The 22,778-nt window shown below is 41.4% G+C and overlaps 1 protein-coding gene across 1 annotated transcript in view; it reads right to left on the reverse strand.

The window, feature by feature from the left end:
• Nucleotides 1–239: 239 nt before the first annotated feature.
• Nucleotides 240–22,778, reverse strand: part of TMEM132C (transmembrane protein 132C) — a 223,039-nt gene continuing 200,500 nt past the window's right edge. Inside the window, exons 6-9 of the mRNA XM_074606548.1 lie at nt 14,198–14,403; nt 13,457–13,730; nt 12,239–12,430; nt 240–3,250 (exon numbers count right to left, since the gene is read on the reverse strand). Of these exons, the coding sequence (XP_074462649.1) occupies nt 2,051–3,250; nt 12,239–12,430; nt 13,457–13,730; nt 14,198–14,403 (1,872 nt within the window). The 3' untranslated portion in view covers nt 240–2,050. The remainder of the gene's footprint in view (nt 3,251–12,238; nt 12,431–13,456; nt 13,731–14,197; nt 14,404–22,778) is intronic.

Genomic DNA, 22,778 nt, shown 5'->3' on the forward strand with positions numbered 1-22,778 from the left:
GAACTGTGCCTGACTGCTGTCTTCTCCTGCCATCCATCATCATCACCACACGTTGGGTGGGAAGGGAAAGCGGTTCACAAAAGAAGGGTCAGAGCAGTGAAAAAGTTTCATACATCTCTATTCTCCTCTCTTCAGAAAGCGGCTTAAATTTTGTTGCAGCCGTTAGGCAGTGGATGCAGTACTTCAACACAGAAACAACAGAAGGAGCCCCCTCCCCTCAGAAAAAAAGAGGTTAATTTGTCAAGCCATGTAAAGCATTTAATTACAATTTGTATAACATGTATAAATAAATATTACATTCTTTCAGTCTACAATGCATACTAGGCATATCTTGTTAAAACGTCCATCTATGTTACTGGGTGGCAGGATTGATTTGTCCAAGTAAAAAAACCAAACTACTGAGTTTAGTAATGAAAAAAAAAAAAGAAATACATGGGTAAAGACAGGACAATGTAAGTGCTTCCGGCTAACAGTCAGGACATAATACTGTTTTCCAAAAGGCTGGATCTACCATCTTCCTTTCAGTTACAAAAGGTTTTGCATGTCAGTGGTTTCCTCATTGTATAGATTTTGATCTGCATCCTCCATGAGTGTAAACTGGCACTGAGTCAACACAGTTCTGCCAGTTTACACAACAAACCTATGACTCTGGTTTGCATCTGCTTCAGATTTATTACTGGTTTTGTATTTTTTTATTCAAAACATCAGCTTTACAATCTAGTCTAAAATTTTCAGTCTCAGCTGGTCCAATGGCAAAAAGAATTATCTATAAAATAGCTCCAGATATTTCTTGATCTTGCTTCAGCAATATTTCCCTCCCTCCCAACAGTCTGTCCAGAGGCCAGCTCTTCCACTACAAGGAAATAAAAGTTCGGGGACAATCAATGTCTTTCTGTCCATTCTTTTCATAGCTTTCTGAGCTTGATGAGGGCTGGTGACATCAGAATAAACAGAGAATTACAGAACGAAATTATGAATTCAAAAAAACCCCAAATCCAGGCTGCAAATATTTGGCCAGTGCCGGTCTCAGTTCCAGGTACAGTGAAAATGGACTCGTGGGGCACTCCCATCCGTTGTGACTTCTAAAAGCTAACATAAAACAGCACCTTCTTCCCTTGGTGAAAGATGGGAACTTTGGTTGTGGAAATGTCAAACAAACAACTAAATAAACAACCCAAACCTGAAAGTAAAATGAATACTTCTTCCAAACAAAACATATTTCTAGCTAGGGTGAAACGATGGAGGCTTGGGATTTCAGAAGAGACACCACACAGAAATTATTAGTCAATACTTATCCCCTGAATTCTTTAAATGACAGGAGATTATTTATAGCTAACTTAAGAACAAAATGCTCTTGGTCCACTGTGAACTTAGTGAATTGAAAATTTTCCTGGGTTTAAGATATTTAAAAGAAAAATAAAAGGGAAAATTATTCTGTTTCAACTTACAAGACAAACAGAAAAGTAAAAATAAAAATACCAGGTAATTTCTTCCTTCTTCATATGTAATGCCAAAGACATATCTTCACTTCAAATGAAGGAATAAAAAGAAAGGGCTTGAGTAACAACCTAAAAAGTCTCCTTGTGGGTCATATGTCCATAATTGTGATGTTTTATTAGAAATATGGAGAAGTTATTGTTTGTCTCTTGCTTATTCTTTTCACGCTCCTATATTCTCTCTTTTCTTTTTACAAATATTTTTGGTACTTTGAAACATTACCATCATTATTATTTGTATGACCCATAAAGCAAATTTTCACAACCTCATCTTGCCCAGTTCATGATACTGGTCATACCATTTCCTTGTTCCTTTCTGCTATTTATATTCCACTTCCTAAATCCATGAGTAGCTGAATTACTGCTGGAAAAAAAAAATCAAAGTGAGAAACAAAAACAAACCACGGACAGTTTGGCAAATTTCTTTCCCTGATTATAAAAACTGCCTCATCATTTCTCCTGGTGGTTCTTTCCCCTCCCCCTCTTCTGTCCCAATATATACTGTAGAACTGAAGGCATCAAGGTGTGGTTAAACCCAAGAAACCAGCAAGGAGCTACACTTTGTCTTTGAACTTCTCCATGTAGTTTCGTATCTCTTTGGAGTCCCCCAGGTCCATATCCTGGCACACCCACTTAATGTCATCATCATTGCTACTTAGGATTGAGTTGACAGTAGGACAACCATCGTCGGGTGGGATGGTAGTGAATGTCGTGAATTTTACCCGCTTCCGTTTAGATGTCGGCGAATGTAAAGGTTCAGATTTCTGTTCCTTTCCGAGCTTGCCCCCTGAGTCAGCACACCTGTGAACCTGGCTCTGAATGTTCTTCTGAGCACTGCCATTGAGGAGCTGGTTGCTCTCCTCACAACCCGACCCTCGGTCGATAATAGTTGTGTGCTCATCCTGCTGAGGTGATGCATCTGCTGTGTTCTCCAGCAGTTCTGCTTCATTTCCCAGCCAGACCCAGTCATGGGAATGGGTCATGGTGGCCTGTCCTTCCACCAGAACCTGCTTGTGACGGTACTTCAGTGCAAATGTTGCACAGTTTATTAGGAAGACTAGAATTGCCAGGCAGAAGACCCCTAGCAGAGCGTACATCCCGATCTCCAAATCGCTAAGGCCCCTAGGTGTCTGTACCAGGTCATTTTCCTCCATGCCCGCATTGCCTTTTGGGAGGTCTACTTGAGCAGGGAAGTTGGTGAAGTCTATAGGAATGTTCTGCAGCTGGCTATCGTCCAAGATTTTGCCACCATCCAGCCTATTGTTTTTAATTACTTTATTTTTTATTACGGATTTTGCTGTGGTGCTGACTTTCCTGATGGCACCTTCCTCTCGCTCTGATGAAGAGCTACCATAATATCGTCCATCCTGGCCATAACGTTCCTGATCTGACACTTTGTGCCGCCGGTCGCTTGCGTGGTTTTCAATCTCATCAGCATCATAGTCTCCACCTGTATTGGAGTCTGCATCATTCTGGCCAAACTTGACTTTGATGTTGCCATTCCCCACAGCCAGGACACTTTTCCTCTTGGACTTTTGGCAGGCTTCAGAAATCATCATGTCCACCTTGATTAAAGTGCCCTGACCTTCACCTTCTGCTGCCACAACTGGCCATTTTAAGGAAGCGTCCTGGTGGATCGAGACAACAGCTTCGTCTAATGATACAGCAGAAAGGGAGAAGTCCTTAGAGTCATAAATGTCCAGCGGAGTAACAGAGCTGTCACTGAACTGAATCCAGGTGCTTACTACAGCTTCCTGAAAGGAGAGGGATATGGTTAAAGACAGGGTCTTAAATAAAACAGCTCAACCCATTGCAGCTCATCAATCTCTCAGCTCTGAACGGCAGCTGGAGGAAATGGAAGACAATGGCTCTGTACTGCATTTAAACTGAATGAAGCTTCAACTGATGGGGCAGAAAATTGGTCACATTTTTCACTAAAGGTTCGACTGTTATCCTTCCTGCAAATGTTTTGCAAAAGAACATATAAAATAATTTATACGAGATGTCTATAATACCAAAGTACCCATTAACAAGCTACAATTTACATGATTTATAAAGAAAGTCATTCCTGTCATACAAAACCTGAAAGAGACAAACCAGAAAAATTACCAGAGGCACTTGACAGAACACTTATTTTCCTCATGTTCCCCGTGCACAGGCGTCACAGGGAGCTGTCAAATTAAACAAGGCATAAATATCTTAGCAGGAATAAGGAGCTACCACAATATCTTGGAAATGGCTGGAGCAGAAGATTCACTTGAAAGAAAAAGACTCACGGAACAATTGCCATTTTGCTGGAGAAAGGTTTGTTTTAAGTAAAACACATTTTATCCTTGAGATAATTAAAAAGTCTGCCGCACTTCTGTGTCAAGGAGAGGAGGACAGGGATTCTGGTATGATCTCTACAATAAAAATACAAATGGCCTGGATTTAATTGGTCTGTCTTTGTTCTCTGCAGGTAGCACTGTTAGAAGTCATCATTAGAAGCAAACACAAAGCTAGAGGTCAGCTCTTTGCCATTTGAAATCCCATCCAGATGATACAGATATTTACTTCTCCACGTCTCAGTAGCTCTCTTTGCAGGAGATTTCTTTATTTTTTCATTTTCTCTATGTCTTGCCTGTTTAGCCAGGAGACGTGCAGGCAGATTGCCAGAGTGCAACTTCACACAAAACCGAAGTTCTTTTCTTCCCAGACTTAAACCGCAGATGGCCCTAATAACTTTACACTTGGGCACACCAGAACGACTGGGCTGAAAATCACCATCGGGGAAAAACATTGCCACCCTGTTAACGTCCAGTCATAATACAGATTTACAACCTAATATGGTTTTCAATTGGCTACAATTTGTTACGCTATGGTTATAAACAAAGGGAATTGCTACCCTTCTAGTTAAATTTAAAGCTTTTCAATGAAAACAGCAAGGGGCATTTAGCTCTGCAAAAGGTTGGACTATACTGAATATTTGATTTCCAAAGTGCTATCAGCAAGTTCTTGAGGGACTGGAAGAAGAAAAATAAGTGGTGGCACAACAGGAAAGAAGGCAAAGTTCTTGATGATTCAAATGCACTTCAAACAGCTGAAACGGAACCAGGGTAGCTCAGAAGCTGGGAAGGGTGAACTGCGTAAGGAAATTAAAACAGCTGATCTTTCATTAGAGAAACAACCCTGAAATGGCTGAACAGACAGAAACATAAAGCTGCAGGGCAGAGCTTAAATTTATATCATAGAAATCTATAGTACAGCAAACCCAGTCATGGGAAAGTAACAATTTTCTTTTTTTTAATGGATATGTGTAGAGAGAAAAAGATGCATCTCCTCCAGCAATTCAACACCCTGTTGCCTTCCTCATCCCTAAAACAGGAGGACAGCCTCATGTACCACGGGGGAGGTGTGTAAGATACACTTACTTTTCATCAACCTATGGAAGGCAAAACCACCAGCATCATTTCAAGCATATAACACAACAGGCTTGACACCGTCTGCCAGTGGCACTCTCTTTTGGAGCACAGACTGAGAAAATAAGTGCAGAATTTTGTACAGTTAAGGTTGGAAATGACAAGGCCTGTGCCTCCTCCCAGCTCCGTTGGCGACTTGCACAGTTCCATATCTCTACAAAAGGATTTACATTACTAAATGCCTTGTGCGGGCCTTAATAGCCAAACACAGCATCCCTAGTGCTGCAGAGCACCAGGTCTGGCCCTTACTATGCAAGTAGGTTTTACTGGTGGTAGAACAGCACCTCTGAGGGATCTGAGGTCTCCTTCCAGACTTTGGAGAGGAACACGTATGAGGAGCCATATATTCTTCTTTCCTGTCTTCTTCAAGATATCCACATCCCTGTCTGGTTTTCTTATCTTGACTCCTTTCTGCTTTAACAGGCCACAGGTTACGAGGTAGCCAGCATGGAAAAATTCAGCCTAAATGGCTAGAATTTGACAAAGTTGTAAGCAACTTCAAACCAACTTTTATTCTTCACACTATTTATCCACTATTCTGCATTCCTGGTTTTATGAAACAGAGATAGAGAAAAACGAAATGGCAGTCAGCTGAAATTTGCAGGCACACGCGTGATTTACTATAGATAAGAGAGGTGTGCAATAGCTTAGCCATTACTTTCAACCTGCATTGACGTTGTTTATTTCCGAGAATTAATTTTTCACAACACAACATTGTCATGCTTATACTACAGACAGTATTAATTAAAATGGAAAGAAAACAAATGAGACAAAGCGGGACAGAATCTCAAATCCTGCCAAAGTATACTGCATCAGCCCAAATATTCTATTTGGCAAGAGATCATCTCCTCTCATTCACTGCTGAAGGCAGGGGAAGGAAGTGAATTTCCCAAATGATTATAAATTCTGAAAAGCTAAAAAGAAAAAAAAGAATGAAAAAAGAAATGATTTAATACCATGTCCTTCAAAGAGCTGTTTCTGCAAATCCTATGCACCGCATCAATAAATCCCCTCTGAATCTCTGACAAGGTCCTCCAATTACTATCAGCAGATGAAGATGGATTAGAGCCTTCTTACCTGCAAAGTTGCTGCCCCTTGTCTGATGCCCTCAACACTGAGGTGATAAATGCTCATGTTCATTAATTATCAAGCATAAACAAGTAGTTTGAGGGATTATCTGGCTCTCCAGTCTTTCTTGCCTCCACTTTTTCTCTCTCTTTCACATATGTGCGCACACACACACACACACGTAGTCAGTTGCACTCTCAGAACAAATGAACCACAACTACACATTTGTGTCAGCGTCTCTTAGAGAACAGGATGATTGATACGGTGACTATGATGATGTGAAGTCAGTCAGATAACGTACATTAGATCATGTTAATGACAGCAAAATTCAGTCCGGAGGGGATGAAGAAGCTGCTTCCCATAACCACTGTTGATTATCAAATATCATGGTTTCCTTAAGCACATAAAAAAATTTATCAAGGCACATTTTGTCTACATTTTCCCTTGTGCCTTTGCTGTTCGTGTAACTTACACACCAGACCAGCAAGTTGGCCAGTTCTTCTTGATCTGCTGCAGTCCCACCACCTCTTCTGGCCTTGAATTACATTGCTGCTTATCAGTCCAAAGATGCCACTTGATAAATCTTCTTGGATAAACCTGCATTTTGCTTTTTGTTAGAAGTTTTATCTCCCTTGTTAGACATTTGTTATGCTTACGTGGGTAAAAGGGGAAATCACCAGGGTACAGAAGTAACACGGCACTAATGGAGACCAACAGTCCCCACGGAGCTCTGTATTGCCTGACCTGGAATACTTCAAACCCTGCCGTATGAGTCACCACAAACACTATTGTTTGCTGGCTATGTCTGTTCCACCTAGATAAAACAAGGAGGCTGACACTCCAAAAGGCAACCTGAATGCAGGAAGCAGAACTGGTTTGGAGGCTCAGTAGAAAGCTCATCGTACAGAGATCTAATGAGTCCCATTGTGCTGGGACTCACACGAGCTGCCTGTGAAAATCTGGGAGCCACAGTGATGATTATTTTGCCCTCTGAAGCATCATACAGCATTTGAAAGTCTGCTTGTGTTAGGATGTTCCACTGAGCCCGTCTGTAGCATCACAGTCAGTGATTACAAAGTGTCCTTCAATACCTCCTCAAAAAAGCTGGGGTCAGCTTGGTACCAGGACACTCTACCTTGTATTTGTCAAGCAAAAAATAAGGGAGTAAAGTGGGGAGGACTGGTTCGATTTTAGAGAATTGCACTGCTTATGAACACAGATGTGAGGACTGATCAGTATATTTGATTTTATTCCATGCTTAGAATAAAGAGCCCTTTTAATGGTCTTCATTCACTAAAGCACAAATAAAAGTATTTGTTAATAAGCCTTCAATTGCTGGGGTCGGCTGCAATAGTCCTGAGGTGAGGCAGGACACCAAAGGAAAGAAACGGATAGGTGGATGGCTCTGCAGCAAACAAATGCATCCCTCCCTCAAATAAAGGTGAGGGAATACTGTTCTCAGCAGCTTCTGTTAGACCAGCTCTGATTGTCCTGTCTGGGGACTTGAATGCTGAAATAGGTTTCCCTAGCAATTTTACCACATGAAATATCAAAGTATTACATGTGCATTTATTTTTAAGCTTGAGGCTTGTGTAGCAAAAATTGGGCTTGATCGTTATGATGTGGAAATGAAAGGCAGCCAAGACTCAGATCTTAATTCAAACCATGCATTCCCCTACCGTGTATTTCTTTCTCTCCTTTTTGTCCAATCTGCTAATGTGACATTCCTTTCCAGTGGGAATTTGCTTGTATTTGCAAGGGAAGAGTTCAGATTCTTATCTAACAATACATCCTTTCTCCCTTTTCCCATGCTGCTTAATTCCTTTGTCATACTTGTGAGCCATTACATTGCTCTGTCAGTTTAAAGAAGATATAAATACAACTTAAATGTAATTTATACTGCCAGAATGGGGTAATGAATCCACTCCATAAAAATACTCCTAGTATCTGTTACTTAACCGTGAGATGTCAGTGAACTCCCAGAAGTAGTCTGCATGAAGGACATGTTAAAACAGGACAGTATTGTGTCAATCCAAAAGGCAGGGACCTGCAAGCAATTCTGGCTTGTCACCCTGATTGAGGTGGTGCTGAGCACCCTCACCTCCTCTCAGGGTGAGAGCTGACATCTCGGAGGACACTCCTTGAGGTTACAGATGACCTCACAGGGTTGGGTCTTGTCACTGATGTCAACAGGAGCTACACATGTGAAAGAGACGAACTTGGCCTTTAGAATGCATTAACATTGCTCTTTTTTCCCTAAGAAAATGTCTGCGGTTTTCCAGTAGCACTGAGAGATATATTAATATACACAGCTATTTATTAAAGGCTTTCTATTTTTCTTTCTTTTATTCTATCCACTCTCCCACTTCAGTTCATTACACCATGTGCAATACCCTACAGTGATGAAAAAGCTAGGATGTGACTGTGAGTTTCCCTGCAGAGCCAGCTGAAATTTATGAGTCCTTGAAGCTCACTCAGATCAGAAAACACTTAACCACTGTAGGTTTTCTTTTATTTACATTTTGGAGAAGCCTTTAAGATGGCAGTGTTGATTTTAGCAACCAACAGCAAGCCAAATGGAATAGGTTTCCTACCTGAGCAGATGGACACTAAAAATAGACTGCTCACAGCTACAGTTTCCAGATTTTCGGAAGATATTTCAACTTTGACATTTAAAAGTTGGTCAACATGCATGTATTTTTAGGCATCTAAATAATTGATCCACTTTTCAGTGCCAATGAGAGCCCCGTTGATTTAAAAAAAGAGGGAGTATGGGCTCAGCATCCCTCAAGGTCACCTCAGGTATTTAGTTGCCCAAATACAGACAAAGATATCTAACTTAAGGTATCCAAGATAAAACAATTTAGCTTATCCTCTTTAGACTGCTAAGTATTGGAGAAACTGCCAACTTTTCAGGACTTGGTGTTTTGGCTGCTTTGTGCTACTTATGCAGACATGGTACGGTCATTATAATCAAGGAACTAATCTAGTAATTATATTCACTGAAAGACAGTCACAACAAAAATACTGGATTCATTCCTATGATAGTGAAAGATCTGTAATGGCACAATCTGTATAATGCTTTATGCCTTCCATTGCACTATACAGATGTACTGCTTAATCTGCTAGGGACAATACCGTGCCTGCCAGGGTACCAATTACCCAAGGACATTTGCTAATCTATGCTGAAGCTTGGCTATGGAAGGTGCTAATGCGGAGCCAAGGAAAACATTTGACTAAGAACACATTGACTGGTTTTCCCATATAACAATGCCGAGACATACACAATCACTCCTGAGAAAAATAAAACCTTCAGCTATTTTGACTGTTATATTGTTTTTCAATTGCATCAGTAAAGTTTGCATGAGTTATTTGGGCCTTTTTATAAACTTGTTTGAGAGGAAAAGACACACTTAAATAATGAAGTCCTTGCAACATTCAAGTATATGCTTAGTTCTGGGCTGCCCCCTTGAAAAAAATCCTCCTTTCAAAAGGGCTTGATTTTCAGAAAATACTCAGCACTTCTCTTCTGAAATCCGAGCTCAGTAAGGATCTCAGCTGATATTACTCCAAATCATGAGTCGCTTCTTGCAAAATTTAGCCACAAGCATTCCTTCATTTGCGTTAATTCTTCTAAGGGCAAGTGTCTTAAATGTTATATCTTCCCTTCAGACTGCAAATGAAAGGAAAAGATGGATGTGACTCCTCTATAGGCCACTCCTATGCTAAGAATATTTCCTTCAATGTATTGTCTAGTGTGAAATCTATTCCTGTCTTATTTTTTTGGTGATGCAAATGCCAGGTCCCTCTGGTCTCTTTTCAACAGCCCTTCCTTGGGCAAGCCCTGTCTACAGGCTGAGTAGGATTTAGGCCTGAGAACAAATGAGTGCCTTACAGTAAAGTAGGACATGAATTGCAGGGGATGAGGAATTAGCTCGGCCCCCTGGGATGAAGGCACTGCCAAAGTGCCCCCGTACCTAGGGATGGCACTCAGGCTCAGGCTGAGGCCTGCAAACGCTCACAGTGCTCGAGCAGGAACTGACCCTCACAAATTCCCCACAGTGAGGCGTGATGCTCCCAGCAAAGCCTCCAGCTGGGATGCAGGCAGGACATTGCTCTTCCTCTGGTGAGGAGGAGGTGGTGCGAAGACAAGGAGAGGCAATGGGGGTGGGCAGGCTCCCGACAGGAGGAGCTGAGAGGAGAGGCAGAGACTGAAGTGGGATTCCACAAGACCATGCTGCTTATGCTTGCAGGAAACTGGGACAGAAGACGTTGTGCATAAAAAAGAGTGGGAAAAACTGACTAATTTGGGATTGCTACTAAGCAACCAGATTTCCCGGGCCGTTCCAGATCCTGTTATAGGGAGGATTTTCCACTGCCTTCTAATGAAGTCTAAGTCCGTTTTTTTTTCCAGATGGAGCCTGGAGAAGAAACAACAGATTTTGAACTGCTTTTACTCAGAAAAGGTGCTTGATTTTTCTCCTGCCTCCTGTTTTAACAGTCAGTCCCTTCAGTGAGCATGATGCAGTAGTGCTATCTGTAGGCCCAGGAGGAGGACAGGAGGGACAGCAGCATCCCACACCGCCCAGCAGTACCAGAAGCAGAAGGCACTGCCCAGAATGAGAGCCTGACATGCCCAGTCACTTCTGTATCAGAAATGTGCCACTCCGAGGAAATGGAAATTGTCTCACTAAAGGCCATCAGCTTCAACAAAATATTTCACTAAAATCATTCCATAACACAGGTGCTGAGAAAAATAATTTCAACACAAACCACGTTTACACATTTTTACTCTTTTGTATTATTTCAGAACTTGCCAGTTGTAATGATATATAATGACACATCATATCACCTTGCCACGCCGTAATACAATAGGAGATGGCATGTTGTGCACTCCTGAAATGCCCCGTCATAATACACCATAACCTGATGCTGATCAGTATCTGCATACTCAGGAAAGGCCATCTGTAAATCTGAGAAGTTGACAATATATCTGTGCAACCTTTCCAGATTCACAAGCTCTTTTATCTGCAATCAAAGCCATGATTCTTCCAATGATGCTGCAGGACAAGTGATGCTCTGTCCTACATAACAGAATTGGGTTAGGCATGCTTTAGCTTTTGCTTTTACAGCCTTTGTCTGAAGACAATATGTCAGACATGGTTTCTAAGCCCCGGAGAAGGGTATAAATGGGTTAATTACATAAGATTCTTATGTTTACAGGATGCAGTAAATGGAACAGATGGGCAGCATGTCCTTCTAGTTTGGACATTTTCCTGTCACTAAGTTATAAAACAATCTAAATTATTTTTATGTTCCAGAAAATTAGGTAGCAATAATCATGAAAATGGGCTGTAAAACTTGACTTGAGATCTCTCCCTATCTATGTGAGATGAAATACAGTTTCTACGAGAGGAGTAGTTGTGGACAAAGGTAATTGCATGGTCCCCAGTCCTGCTCTTCAAATCAACTGACTGAAAGAGCAATGAACACACAACTTGTTCCACTGCTACTGACCCTTGTTTTTAATCTGTTCCAGAGCAACTGTTTGCGTCGATGTGGTGGTACTCTCCAATCTTCTTTTTCACGTGGGTTGTGACCTGAAACATGCTGCTTGAAAGCCTCCCTTTACAGAGAGGGAAATTTGCTGACTTAAATTAAGTAGGATCAGCGCAGCGATACCTTAACGAACTGAATGACTAACCCCCCAAAATCCATCTAGAAAATAAAAGGAGAGAGGAGCCTGGCAGTCTGCCGTGACTCCAGGAGGGAAAAGAAATGTATTTGGCTATCTTCTGCCTCTATTTTATAGCTCTTCAAAATACTAAATTGTTGTGACACACAGAGCTCAGTGCTCTCTGGCACGGAAAACAAGGGCATGCTCATATAGCAAACAAGGATCACTGTCCAAAGACTGCCTGTGTTGCGAAAATAACAGATGTTGCATCATTTAAAGAAAGGGTATTAAAAATTTACATAATATAAACTTCAGTGTAGTCAGAATTTTTACTGTAGATTAAGTCCATATTTGAAAGGAAGAAATGAAAAGGCAGTTCCAGAGTATCTCTAGAGGAAAGCGACTGACATGGACATGTACTACCCCTATACTTTAAAGTCTAACTTCTAAACTTGTTATGAATTCTCATCCATATTTCACATCCATAATCCCTGCCCCATCCCAAAAGGCAACAACAGTAAATACGGAGGGTACACTACCTGCTTAGGAGTATGAAGCAGCTCTTGGGCAACAGCTGTAGCCACAATAGCCCGACTACTTGCTGCACTTGGCTGAAGAAAGAGTGAAAGCCCAGCCACCAGCTGGACTCCAAGGTCTGTTATGGTCACTTTGTCATCTAGCACAGTCACTGTCTTCTCTGCCAGGATGGAGTCAGACAGAGGAGACAAAACCTTTGGAGAAACACAAAAGAATCAACTTAGGAAAAGGCTGATCAATTAAAATAACCTTTCTTAAGGTCATCATCCCTTCTTGTCTCCAAAGCTTTATGCATAGAAATGAAATGGCAGAGCACACTGAAAAGGCAGTCTGATTTCATTAGCTGGGTCAGAAAAACAGTCAGTAGAGAGGTTACGGCTGAGAACATTGCATCCAATACAGAGAGCTGTACTATCTCAGTCGTGTTCTTCCCTGTTATTCTGTGTCCCACTGTAGATGACCTCATCAGATTTACTTCCCAACCATTTCAAAGGGAGGTTAGCAACATCTAGGATTTGTCCTTCACTTCTTTGCTTAGAAATTCTCATTTCTGTATCTTTTCTGTTTCTGATGGAACATCAAGGTAGTAGGATATTCCTCCCTTTAATAAAACTGAGGGCCATACTACTATCTTTAGGGAACTAAGGATAGCTAGTTCATGCACATACTGTCTTCTCCACCTTCCCCATCTCATATCTACAGCCTAGTTCAGCTATATCCACTCTTTGTGCATTGGCTTAGTAAGGATTCAGCCGGGGCAGAACTGGGATATGGTGTTGGCTGCTTGTGCCTTTCAGGGTTATTAACCAGGTGGTATTTTTTTTTTCGTGAATTAATGTTTAAATAAGTCAAAAGAAACTTGACACAATCTAAAGATCTCTGTCTCAAAAATTCAAAACGGTGCCCATCAGCTGACTGGTGGTAGCCTGCACACACATGGGCCAAGAGCTCTGACTTCTCACTGAGCCTGGAAGTGCTGTCTCTCCTAAACATCTCTGAAGGCTCTATGGCTTCCAGCTCCTGGCCATGCTGCATGCCTTGGACCACCTCTGGCTTGGATCAATGTTGTTGCATTAATGCTGTGTGTGACACTCCAGAAGGTCACAGGAATGTAATGGGAAATAATCCTGTTTCAAGACAGCAGAACACTGTATTGCCTTTATGCCCCCACATAAGTTCTCTATGGGAATGGCAGAATGTGGCAGTCTAGAGCACAGTACCTGCATCGTTGTCATTCCTACTTCCCGTCCGATCAAAATCCTGCCTTCCTGCAGCTTGGCAATGTGAGGATCCTCCAGTTTCATAAAATCCATCACCAGGTCTGTAATGTCAAACTGCCAATCTGAGCCCAGTAGGTAGCTCAGCTGACCCCAAGGGCTAGAATCCTCAGCTACAAATTGGGTGAGGACTCGCACCATGGCATGCTGGTACTGCAGAGTGCATCCTCTTCCTTTCCGCTCATCTTCATCCTCATCGTCACTGTCTCTGGTTGGTCTTTTTTCATAAGAAAAGGAAGCATAAAGAAATGTTTTCAAGACCATTTGTGAAAATTAACTTTAGAGTGCTAATGGAGAGTACCCCCTTACACAGCAGCCCTCCCTTCTGTTTTGTTGGACCATTGCTGATGCATGGCTACCCAGCACGACGAAGGCCAATACCACTTTTTCACCTAAGCTGGTATCTCTGAACAACAGCAACGCTGTAAGTGGTCCTTACTAGAGCACCACAGTATTATCTGTTGCACAGGACAGACACACGCACAGAAGCAAAACTCCCACAAATTTTAAAAGCTTTATTATATCTGCAGATATCTGGTGCAAAGCTGGGGATTCCAGTACTGCTGTTCCTCAGGGAAAAATGGTGCCTTTTGGGTGCAGGTCTGCAGCTATTCTTGCTGAGAGTTAAAATCAACTCCATCCATTTTACAAAAACACCCAAGAAATTTAGCAACTCAAGCCCACCTTTTGTTGGAAACAACAGGGACTCGCCAGCCTTTGATTTGGCTCAGTTCTGTGTCCGAAATGTCGATCTGAAGAGGCAGGCGTGGAACCCAGACTGTGATTTGCAGAGGCGCACTCAGATACTGATAGGTGAAGTTCACGAGCGCGTTCACCTTGCCTTTCATTTCTTTGCCATTGACAAAAACATAGTCACATCTGTCAGAAACCTAAGGGGGAAGAAGAGAGGGGGAAAGAAAAAAAGGTAATCACTGCAACAAAACGAGCTCAAAGAGTAGCCCTGGCATCTCAAAACCAAAAACAAACAAAAAAGGCTCCCTTTTCTTTATGGATGTTAATGATGGCCTTTTACAATGGGAGCAGCTGAACACAAAAATCCTCCACTGGCTCAGGAGGCAAAATTATGTGGAGATACCTAAAGGCTGGATACTATTTATGAAGCTGGTGGGTGATTTTTGGTTTGCTATGCAGTGAGCCACTAGGCGATCACAGTGCTGTGGAATACATAATGAGCAAGGCTCTTCACAGCTTGGTCAAGAGGAACCCAACAAACCAAAACAGGTCTCAATGGAGGCAAGCAGCAAATCAAAGCTCTACCTTAATGAGCACATTCATCAGGGGTGACGCTGCTTTCAGTCTTCAAGACAAAGCTGGCTCTGGAGTGGATTGCATCCACTGAAGAGTAGCAGAACTCTACTCATTTCCTCTACAATAAACATTATCTGTTTATAAATGTTTACATTTAGATTAAAGCTGTAAAGTATTTCTAAACACTGCAGTGGATTTATCATTAACATGTAAATGCTGTCCTGAAATATAAGCAAGCATTATCATAGTCATGTAAGAGTTATATCAGTAATCACTTCTTTAATCAATGTTATAATTTACAGACCATTGAGTTTTCTCATTTATTACGTTACTGAGTACTAGTGATAAAATCACTCCTGAATATATAAATCATTAAGAGGGATGCAGATAGTATGAAGTGACTCCATGTGATAAAGTCATTGTCATATCTATTCCTAAAGGTGTCATAAATGTCTAGGGAAATCCTGAGGCACATTAATCATACATTAAGTGGTTAGCAAAGGGAGCTGTTACATTACTAAATGAGCTGGCATGTCTGCAGAAATTAACAGTAAACCCAGCAAATCTCTTCAACTCCTGCTCTTGCTCCCATCCCGTCAGAATTCTATTTCATCACCCATAATGAGTATTGTTAGTGGTGGCAATGTGTCTCCCCACCTGAACATATATTTACATTACCATCTGCTCCCTTTTATCCCCACTCCCATTCCCAATACCATTTTATTCAAATGGAGATTATAATCTGGAAATGCTTCTGTCCCCAGTCTAATCAAACACATGGGTGTCCTCTGTGACCACAGATACGGGAGCTAAACTGTTCCCAGTTTGACATACACATCCCATTTGTATCCTCTGTCAGGTTTAGGTACTGCTCACATTCTGGTAAAATATTTGATGGTGAGATTGCAAAAGGAAACTTCAGAGAACATAATACAATCATTGCTATAACTCATTCCCTAAGAAGGTTTCGCTGTAACTGGGGTCTGTTGACTGAAATCAGTACTACATACTACAGAACCTGACCCATAGAATCATAGAATCACTGAGGTTGGAAGGGACCTTTAAGATCATCGAGTCCAACCTTTAACCTACCCTGACAAAACCCACTTCTAAACCATGTCCCTAAGTGCCCCATCTACCCTTTTTTTAAACACCTCCAGGGATGGTGAATCCACCACCTCCCTGGGCAGCCTATTCCAATGTTTAATAACCCTTTCAGTGAAAAAATGTTTCCTAATATCCAATCTAAACCTCCCCTGACATAACTTGAACCCGTTTCCTCTTGTCCTACCATCTGTCTGTTCAGACTTCTCTCTCAGACCATCTAAGACAAGTTTAAAAGTCTGAAGGTGGCATAAATTTCTTCATTTTATCACTATGAACGGCATGCCCTATTTTTACATGTATTAAATTGAATGGCAATACAGAAAGGGGTTTAGTTCATACTAGGCTGTTTCAGAATGACTATTTGATCTCATCTAAAAGTACTATGCAGCAGAGGTGCATAATATAATAGATAATACCATGCAGTGATTCAGAACCCTTTCCTAGACGGGCTGCTCTTGCTTTCTGCGGTGCCATGGCATCAGTTTCACCCTGGGAGAGGAAGCATCATGCAAATGTTTCTCATGAAAACAACTCCAACTGCACAGGTGAGCAAGGGCTCCATGTCAGGAGTTACAGCCTTGACTTCCCGACCACAGAGGCATCTCTGCCTGGAGCAGTACACAGCTGCTAGGACATACTGGAGGCATTCAGCTCCCGTGTTTGAGCTGCTGATGTCTAATGCAAGCCCGTTGTCTTGCTGCTGTCTCAGCTGCATGGAAACAGGAATGGCCAGTGGGTGACTCTCCTCTCTCAATGTCTGGCAGCATTATTAACCCTCTCCCTGCAGCTGCCCATGTCTCTCCACCAGAGATGGAGACCCTGCGAAGTATCTTAGACCAGATACCTAATTCTTAGATGGCTGAAGTTAAGAGGAATTCACATCTAAACAATATACCACGTATGAATGTTACCTATGGCACAACATGAAGTTCAGGGTACAAGGAAGTTTCCGTACAGAAATTATGCGGACTCTTATTTCTGTCCTTCTCTAATCCCACAAAAGTCAATTCAAGTCTTTCTGTCCATTTTCCCCCACTGGTGTAAAGAACCCAGCCCAGGGAGCCTTGGTCAGAGACCTGCCCTGCACCTGGAGCGCAGACCAACTTCTGGAGCCAAACGGGAAGCAGTGAGTGTGCCTGGGGGAGAAGACTTATGTCTGGAACATTTGACAAAGCAGCTTCAGATATGGCTCTCCATTCTTTAGCCCCATATTCCTTCAAGAATAAGCTTTTGGGAGGCTTGTCAATAAGATCTAATTTAATTCTGCTTGGAGCAGCAGCCATTGCTATCCTGAATCTGGTTCCATCCTATTCATTTCTATGGAGTTGATCCGAAAGACAAATGAATTAACTTTCTGAGTTAGTTGTACAAGTTGCTTGTTTATGCACAGAGTAAACCGCATGCACATGCTCATAAAAGATTTCTGATAACATACTCAGCTTTAGACTGACCAGGTCTGGTCTAGATGTATGGTTTAATATTATTTAAAGCCCAATGTTGTCAGTAACAGAACAAATGCAACTGTCAGGGAAAAAACACAATAACAATAGTAGCAAAACTGCAATTCCTAAATGGTTCTGGGCTGAGATCCAATCTCCATCTGTATTTGTAAAGCTGCTATATGCCTTCATGGGTATGCGACAAACAAATGGCTAAATAAATATATACAGCATCCTAAGGAGGCGGCTGCTGTAGCTACCACGCAGCCCTTAAAATTGCTACAGGATAATATTTATTACTGGACATGCATCAGCAATAGTGGCCGATCTTTATGAGCTGCATTGAGAAAAACATTACTCTTTTCACAAAGTACAAGCATTGCTAATGTCCTTACACATGCTCTTTCTTCTGCTCCTGTATTTCTGATGAAGAGGTAGCACACAGAGAGAACAGGAGGAGCAAAGCTTGTATCGGACTGTATTACTGTATGCATTTTAACTATTGTGCTTTCAGGTATCCATTCTTGAAGCAACATCGATTGCTTTTGACACAGGCAACACACTTCCCAACTAGTGCTATACAGGGGATGAAAGGGAGAAGGGAACAGTGTCTCTATGTCTAATTCACAATGTGTGTGTGCTCTCCATAAGTACAGGATTAAGGATACTCCTCAAGAAAGATGCAATTGAAGCTATTCCATAGTGTACAGCTTCTGTAAGCAACTCATCTCAGCTAAGCTTAGCTACACTGGGCTAAGCAGAATGAGAGCACGTGGGTTTGCTTCCCTTGCCCTTGCCTCACATGGTGTCCCTTGAAAAAATAAGTAAAAAGGATTTCTCAGCCTCAGAACAAATCCAGATGTACTGATTCTGCTACAGTTTACAACATCAGCAAGCCATGTGTAAGGTCTGATTTGCTAAGCAGAACCTCTCACAAAAAGGTGCAACAACAGGCCGCCTTAGCTCAGATTAACTCAGATGGAAAGAACATCACAGTCAACTTGGTTTTGGAGTTATTCAAAGTAGACTTGGTAAAACTGTTTTGATCTTTTCACATATGGGGTTAAGAGAGATGGAAACACAAGACTGGTAGAGACAACCTAGAACACTTGCATGGAATCCCAGAGGAAGGATGGAAGGGAGATTAAAGAGAGTAATAAATTAAACTGGATCATATTAGAACTCAAATTCTTTTTAATTAAAAGAGTATATTTATTTAAGCATTTTTGATAGATGAAAGTATCTCTCTGTTTCCCTCCAGAGTTTGCAATGCTTCTGGAAGGTCACTGAACAGTACAATGACCGGCTCTCAGGGGGAGTCCTGCCCACAGGAGTCTAAAGAAGTTTCTAATAGAGGCTGGAGACTCTGTGAGCAGCCCTCTGTCTCTCATCTCCTGTAGTATTTATGTTTTTACTATGAAAGCATTTTGCCCCTAAAAGTGCTTTTTATCTTTGGAATCAGAAGCGAGAGAGCATGAAGGGAAAGCATGCTTAGCCACCACCTTTAAGTGAGTGTTTTTTTCCCATTCTGTGTGGCAGATCAGCAAGAAGTTTTGCATTTTAAAGAGCTTTCTGATGCTACTTCAGCAGTTTCTTTCATTATTAAGCTGCATTCAGCTACTTCCCCCCTTTTTTTTCTATTTTTCTAACTTCTATCTCCAGATTAAAATAAAGAAGCTAGACAGCAAAAGGCAGGGCTAAGCACAATTCCCTAGACATTTCTTCTTTGTCTTTCTTTTTTTCTGGTATTATATTTTTGTGCCCCTTTCTAACAAAGGCCACTGCCTTTCCAAATGACTTGGATAGATTCTCTCTGCAACAAATCACATTTTATTGAGCTGACAGAGAAAACTACTGCCTGGAAATCAAGAGAGAGTCACACCTGAATCACTACCTATGGCGCTATGTGACTTTGCGATCTGGGGAGTGAAGGTACCTTTCCACCTGGTAATGAACAGAGTAGCTGCAGTGAATATTAAGGAGATTCCTAGTACTGTTACCAGTCAAATGCAAATCCTCTGCGTCTTCCTTTAGTTACTCCTTTCGAATTAAGGTCTTGATCCTACCATGACCTCTGTATTGCAGAACTGCAAGAAGGGAGCATGAGCTGCTTGAAGTCACCATGAAGGACGTGACAACGTACTGCCTTGGACTCTGCAGCCATAAAGGGGCTGTTGACACTTCTGTAAAAATACCCCTGTTGTGCTGGGTCAAATTCAGCCACAGATTCCTGCAAAATCTTCATTTAATTACTGGCAGAGGCAGATAGTTTACAAAAGACAAATTTCATGTCAAATATAAGCTAAGACTGTCCTTCAAAAGATGGTGAACTCAAAAAATTGTCTTTTCTGTTTCATATCTGTTGTACACGGAAGTGGAACAACAACTATAAGAGCTAAAAATAAGTAAGTGGTACTGACTCTGTGAGTCTAGTCTAAGCTTGCTTATTCGTCTGGTGGTTTTTGACGTCTGGAGACATCAGCCCATAGCAACAGGTCTCTGAAGGACAGTTCTGAAGGACAAAAAGAGAAGCTTTTAATATGGCAATCCTGTCAAGTTTATGAACACTGCAAATTTGTAAGGCATGAGTCCATTCTCTAGGTAGAATTCTGTGTGGTTTGCCCCTAATTAAACAGCCTGAGGTTTAAAAAGTCTCAGAACTTTAAGACTGAACAGAAATGAGGAGATATGATAACGGTTGACGTCCTGCTTGTATTCATCAGGTTCACGATTTTGTATTTTGGTGTGTAAACTCATTTACCTATTTCTGTTATACTAATGCAAAGGTTGCTAAAATATTCAAAGGTTACATAAATGTTTAAATACTTATGAAAGCACTTGTATGAGTAAAAAGATTTTTCCAGTCTCTGTGAAAGGAATCTCAATTTCAGTGAAAAAATTTACAGGATAATTAATAAAGAATAGTGATGCTCAGCACTTTTCAAATATATGACGCTCCTAGTATTTCAGCTCAGCATCATCCTTCTCACATATCAGAAGGGAATTGAAGCTCATGCAGGTTAAGCTTTGTGAACAAAGTCATTCATTCCATTAAGGAATACAGAGCACCAGAATGACTTATCCATTGAATATACTGACACTTACATACTATCATATAGAAAATATTAGACAGTGATCATAGTTCTACAAGCTTTTTGGACAATCTTAGAATTTTGTAATATTCAGGTCCTTGCTATAGAATTTCTTCTAAGATTTTTTTAACAACATCCTCTGTAGAAAGTGAATTACCCTCTATTAAATTCTAGAGGTTTTGCGAGAAACTCTACATAGCTCTCTAGCCTTGATTCCAATTAAACACTATGCTTTTATATATAAAGGAAATCCTATGCTACATGAACATTAGGTGATGGTAACTGCTTTATAAGAAGGATTTCAATGCCTGGCTACATAATCCTGAATAATCAATAACCTACTACTGGAAAATGGAAGCTGTCTCAAGGCCCATACTATTCATATTTTCACATTAAACTGTTTTAAGTCTGATAAGAGTTAAAGCTTCAGACTTGAGCTCTTCATGATCTCTGGAATGATAGTTACAGCTTTGTGACACCGTTAGAACAGCCTTTAAAATGGAAGCATCCATTACAGGAGTTGCTAATTGCTAGTGTGACTTGACTCGCCAGAGCCACCCCTTGTTCCCACTGACTACAGCCGGGGCTGTGCTCAGTGCCTGGGAAAGCGAAGCCAAAAGCTCCCCCCACAGGGCGAGCATAAAGGTAAATACAGTAATGCAGACTTAACACTGGTAAAACTGTCATCTTAATAAATGAAAGGCTGGATTTTTCACATTACATGCAAGAATAACGCTGACAGTTGTTCTTACCTACAACCCACCAAAAGAAAAAGAATGAATTCGTTTCTTGAAATAGTTGAGGAATAATTACTCCCAGTCTGGAAACAGTGACGAGGGAGCAGGGCAGGTATTACACTCTAATAACTGATTTAAGCCTCATTCTGCCTCTCTTAGAACTAACTGCAGTTTTTGATGGATAACAGGGCTTGTGCGTTGGTGTTGCTTTGCGCTTGTAAACAGCTGCCACATTCCAAATGCGGTTTCAATCCCTGTGATCAGTCCTCAGGCAAAGTTCCCAGCAACCCGCACTAATAACACGGGGATTGAGCCCAGAGCATCAACGAAGAGGAGAACTCTGTAAAATCAGGGCCACAGTTTAGAAGCAATTTGGACTCTCTTGCTGAGAAGGGTCTGCATGTTCACTATCAGCAGCCAGATTAGCAAAACTAAGTAGAAAACCCCCAAAGCTACAGAGCATTTCTTAGGAAAAAGGCTGTACATTATCTAATCTCATTACAAAGATTTTGCTGGCAGCTTTGCAGAGCAGAAGCAATACATTTAACTAACTGAATATCATTCACTACGACAGAACTGAGAGAGTAAAAGGGGCACAAAATGCCAGCTGAGACTGGAGGGCATATATTTGCTCCCAAATGACCGGCTTTTGAAGCTGAACTGTGGCTGCGCTGAGCCACAGGAGCTCTCTGCAGCTAGCATTATCACATAAAACAAAATCTGTCTTGTTTTGTGCACTCTCGAGTCAAGTAATTTCTGAAAATGGGGCCAAACAAAGAGTTTGGCTCCTACTCACTAGGGATATGCCAGACTATATATGCAGCACAGCCCCAAATATCGTGCATGGCAAAGCAGGATCACAGGGTGAATGCACGACTTTTAATTCCATCTACACACTGTGGACAGTAGTTGCACATTTGAGAACATCACAGTGCTTGTCATTTTCTAACTTAATATGTATCTACAATATACAAATTCACAATGTGTAAATTACAGCTATTGGCAGAAAAGAAAAGGAGAAGCAAACCGTTTTCTGTCTTACTCAGAAAGGTCTGGAGAAAACTGCTTATCTCCCCATCATATCTATAGCTGTCACAAGACTAATGTTATTTCTCCCATTTACTTTCCTGGTCTTGATCTTGCAGCTTTGAAGTTCATTTTGAAGCACTTTCTGTGGAACTTGAGGCACTGTTATTGCCATTCCACTTTGACTTTTCATTTGGGATGTACAGGTTCTCCACCCTGACATCACTAAGGCAGGCAGTGAGCTGGGTGAAGGCAGGAGATGACAGGGGAAGCAGTCTGCAAGGATATGGTTTAAAAGATTCTTTAGCTGCCCGTGAAATTTTTGCATGTTATGTGATGGCAAGGTATTTACAACTTTTATTGCTGAATTTAAGTATCTCAGACCATGTCAATTTTGAGTTTCAATTTCCACAGAGGCTGACTGCTTGGGGAGCAGTGGAATATGTTAATGATACAGCATCTTCTGTGAAAGCTCCATGTATTCTGGCCTATATCCTGTATTTGCACCTGACAGAAGTGTGTGGTAAAGCTTCATTTTTCTAAAACTCCTCTGAAGTTTCTCCACTCTACTGATGTATATTGATCCCAGTAAATC

The sequence above is a fragment of the Larus michahellis genome, chromosome 13 (assembly GCF_964199755.1).
Source record: "Larus michahellis chromosome 13, bLarMic1.1, whole genome shotgun sequence".
Lineage (NCBI taxonomy): Eukaryota > Metazoa > Chordata > Aves > Charadriiformes > Laridae > Larus > Larus michahellis.